Consider the following 4270-nt stretch of genomic DNA (forward strand, 5'->3'; position numbering starts at 1 on the left):
AGACGCACGGACAACGGAGACCGGTTACTTCAGATGTGTGCCGATCACAGGCTGTTCCTGTGCAGTACGAATTTCCGGAACAGCGGAAATCGCTTGACAACGTGCTGCTCACCATCAAACCAGCGCCGAATCCAAATAGACCACATCGCCGTCAATTATCGGTGGCGAGGGTCAATCACCGCCTGCCGCTTCTTCTGGAACACCAGCGTAGACTCCGACCACGCACTTGTACGCTGCTGCTTTTCAGGTGTACTGAAAACGCGCACATCTCGCTTAGCCACTGAGAAGCTAGTGGACTCAGAAGTCAAGCGAAACTATCAGAACCAGCTCCTCGAATACCTGTCGGACGTTATGGTGCCGGATATAAACAGCCACTGGGAAAAAGTATCCAAGGCGCTTCTCAAATCAGAAGCGTCTGCTTACGGTACAACCCAGCCAACCTCATTCAAGCATTGGATCTCTGATAGGACCGTGTCCTTGCTGGAGACCCGGCAACAGATTCCACCTGGTCGCCACCACAACTCCACCTGGCGCATCATCCGACGCCAGGTGAAACTGAGTGTCCACGCAAACCGAGAAGCTTGGTGAACCCGAAAGGTCGAAGAAATGGAAAATGCAAAAAATGCTGGAAACGTGCGCAAATTGTTCCACTTGATTCGTTCGACTGGTCTTCGGAAACCTCTTGTCAGCGAAATAATCAGGGACAAAAATGGCTCCCTGATATGCAACAAAGCAGAACGTCCAGACCGCTGGGCACAGTACTTTGAACAGCAGTTCAGCTGGCGACCTGCCACCACTCCAGAAACCTGGACTTCAACAGAAAGGTGGACTGTAAACATGGAGCCGCCTTCAGTCTCAGAAGTGTCCGAATGCATTTCTCTACTCAAGCGTCATCGTGCTGCTGGTCCTGATGAACTTCCACCTGCTCTTTTCAAAGATGGCGGTGGATTCCTCAGCCAATGCCTGTCTAGCCTATTTGGATCTATCTGGGAGAAGGAGACCGTCCCAGACAATTGGGGTGAATCGATAGGGGTTGCGTTGACCAAATCTTCACACTTCGTCAGGTGCTAGAACAACGACATACGTATAAGCGATTCACAATTCTAGTATTCCTGGACTTCTGAGGCGCATTTGACTCGGTTGACCGGTCTGTCCTTCTTTAGGCACTTGCCCATCAAGGAATGCCCCGGAAGTTTGTAAACATCATACGTGTGTGAGTTTACGGAGAGCTCTCCAAAAGCTTCTGTACACAATGTGGTGTCCGTCACTGACGCCCACTCTCTCCATAATGAGATGGACACTAGAGGGTCTCCAAAACCCTGGTGTTCAAATAGCCTGTGAAGAAAATATTGTCGATCTGGAATTTGCAGTCGACATCGTTCTCATGTTCGAAGAGGAGGGAAAGGCGCAATTATTCTTGGATGCAAACTGACCAAAGTCATCCCGTCCTCTGGAATGCACTTCGTACCCACAAATTATTAGGCCATGCTCCTGGATATGCAGGCACTAAACACTCCACTTACGATCTAGGGAGAGACACTGGAAGTTGTGGAGCGTTTTACGTATCTTGGAAGTTTTGTTAGTTCTGATTGTAGTGTGACAGATGAGGCCGCGTTTGCTAATTCGAGACACCTATGGTGTCAGGATGGTTTATCCCTGAATCTGAAGGGACCTGCGTATCAAGCTACAGTACGGGCTGTTTGTCGTATGGCTGTGAGACCTGGCCTATTCGAGCAGCGGAACTGAGACGTTTTCAGGTGTTCGACAATCGTTATCTCAGAACCGTAGCTTGTGTGGGTTGGTGTTGACAAATCCGCAACGAGGCAACTAAAAAGTGAGTTTTCAGTTGTGCAACGGGTACTTTCATTGAAGAATTTGTCCAGCACCAGAAGCTGCTTTGGTTGGGACATGTGTTACCTATACTGAACCATCGTTTGCCGAAGAGAGTGCTGTTTTGCATGCCCATCTCAGAGTGGCGTAAACAGAGAAGTGGCCAACCCTTGACTTGGCAGAGGAGTATGAAGGAGATCACGAAACGCTTGAGTGCTGTCGGTGATACTCGCCTTCCAGGATGGAGACCGCGTGATCCTCACTGTGCCTGGTTGGAGACACTACAAGATATGACTGCCAACCGATGTCAGTGGCGTTCTTGTTATCAGTTTCTATCCAGAATGCCTGAGTGAATGTGTGGAGATGTAGGCACCTTGAATTGGTTGTAATAAGCTAGCATTAAATCCCTTCCCATCCACCTTTATTCTTCGCAATAAGACTTAAAAATTTATGGCTGTACGGCAGCAAAGCATCGTTGTTTAACACTAATGTCATGCTGTCGATGATGATGGTGATGACGAGGGTCCGACGCAAGAGGAGCAGTGTTGCTGGTGCACTCACTGTCCGTTAGCGGACGTCCTTGGAGTATTTACTTTTCCGAGGTTTTAGAGGCGGATGAAGAAGACAGGCAACACACACGAAATGTCTCTACCACCAAACTTAGCTCTGTTATCGTCTCCAACTCTGGGGGAGGGCAGGGGAGACTGAGACCTCCAATCAATGGCACTCACACATAAAACCTCCGATGACCACAGTCTATGCTGTTCATTTGACTGGTGTGGCGCAAACAAAGCTGCGTCGAAGTAAAGCTATCAGGTGAAGTGAACCTGGTTTTGCAACACGAAACAGTTGTCGTAATGTTAGTTACAACGGTTATAATGATGTTATTTCATATATCACTAATATATTTCAGAAAGTATCCCGCCATGCTACTCTCTACGAGGCAGCTTATTCCCTCCCTTCGTCTGCTGCTCGCCAGCACGTCGCCTAGACGTAAAGAACTCATGAATAATATAGTATGTTGCTGGTTGGAAATGGAAAACCCATAAGTTTACTCTTTAGGGTATCCCTTTTGCTGTTCTGGCTGCACCGATAGACGAACAAATGCCTGTAAGCGATTTCGATTCCATTCCGCAATATGTTGAAGCTTTGGCAATGAAGAAAGCAATCGCAGCAGCAAACTTGGTTGCAAGTAACAACGAAGCAGATGTAATAGACCATTACTATTGCCAAACTTTTTGTTAGAAATATGACATCATCGTCTCAGCGGACACCGTCGTCGTGTTTGAGGGGAAAATATTCGGGAAACCGTCCAGCCCTGAGGATGCCATTAATACCCTCTCCAAGTATGCTTTTTCTGCTCTATTCTCCTTCCACATTCTAGGTTGAGTGGAAAAACTCATAACGTTATTACAGGAGTGTGCCTTCGGGTAAGAAAACCGTCATCAGGAGACAGTTTCATCACATTTCATGAAGTCACAACCGTAAAAATGGCACACCTCGAACGCTGTGTGATTGAAGCTTATGTGAATTCCGGCGAACCTCTGTAAGCATGTTGCGTTTGGTGCCAGTTTCAAATTAGGGGTTAAAATAGGTGTCTTTCATGTCGTTCGTAATAAAGCCATAAGTAACCGGATCTCCGGACACCGTGTTCGTCCATTAGTTGGTGGTTCATTCGAATCGACCTCCGTGTACAGCTGAGTTGTCCCCCCAGAGTCATCGCACTCAACTGTGATAAAGCCTGGCGGACAGTGCTTCCATAATCTTCCATAGTTTTGCTGCATTTATACGAAGGCTTCGGCCGTGTGGTATGAGAACTTAGTTTTCAATAGATTGTCACATCCTAACACAAGATTGTCCTTCCTAAAGTAAATTGGTAAATTACGGCACTACTCAGGTTATATATACGGACGAGAAAGAAAAACAACCTTCCTCCTAGGAATCGCATGTTTTCGATGTGTTGAAAATTGCTTTTATGAAGGGAGCCACTTACAAGGTTTCCGAAAACTCTTCGACAGCCTAGGACCGGTTTCGCTTTTCTTGGGTCTCATCAGATAGGCACAGCACCGTGTTTCCGTCAATCTTATGTTCTACTTGAACACCTTCCTGACAGCTTTAAACTTGCAGCGATTGAGTTTCGGCTGACCATATATTCTCTTGTTATATTTCAGCGACAAAGCGGGTGCATACGGAATCCAAGGTTTGGGTTGCAGTCTCGTTGAAAAGATTGACGGTGATTATTTCAACATCGTTGGACTACCTATATACAAACTTTGCAAACACATTCACGATCTTTTGCACGATGTTTCCTAAATATCCCATCGTTTGTATGATATGGTACCAGCATTTACGTTTGTGACTGTCGACACCGAGTGGTTTCTATCTATTAATGGCTTTGTGGATATATGGGACAATGTAATTCCGAATTCGGTCAAGTTCA

The 4270-nt window shown here is 46.6% G+C and overlaps 1 protein-coding gene across 1 annotated transcript in view; it reads left to right on the forward strand.

The window, feature by feature from the left end:
- T265_06143 (hypothetical protein) overlaps positions 1–588 on the forward strand; it is a gene marked incomplete at both ends in the record, with an annotated part of 17956 nt that extends 17368 nt beyond the window's left edge. The window contains one exon of the mRNA XM_009171336.1: positions 51–588. Coding sequence (XP_009169600.1) covers positions 51–588 — 538 coding nt within the window. The remainder of the gene's footprint in view (positions 1–50) is intronic.
- Between the last annotated feature and the right edge of the window lie 3682 nt (positions 589–4270).

This window comes from Opisthorchis viverrini, assembly GCF_000715545.1.
Source record: "Opisthorchis viverrini unplaced genomic scaffold opera_v5_122, whole genome shotgun sequence".
Classification (NCBI taxonomy): domain Eukaryota; kingdom Metazoa; phylum Platyhelminthes; class Trematoda; order Opisthorchiida; family Opisthorchiidae; genus Opisthorchis; species Opisthorchis viverrini.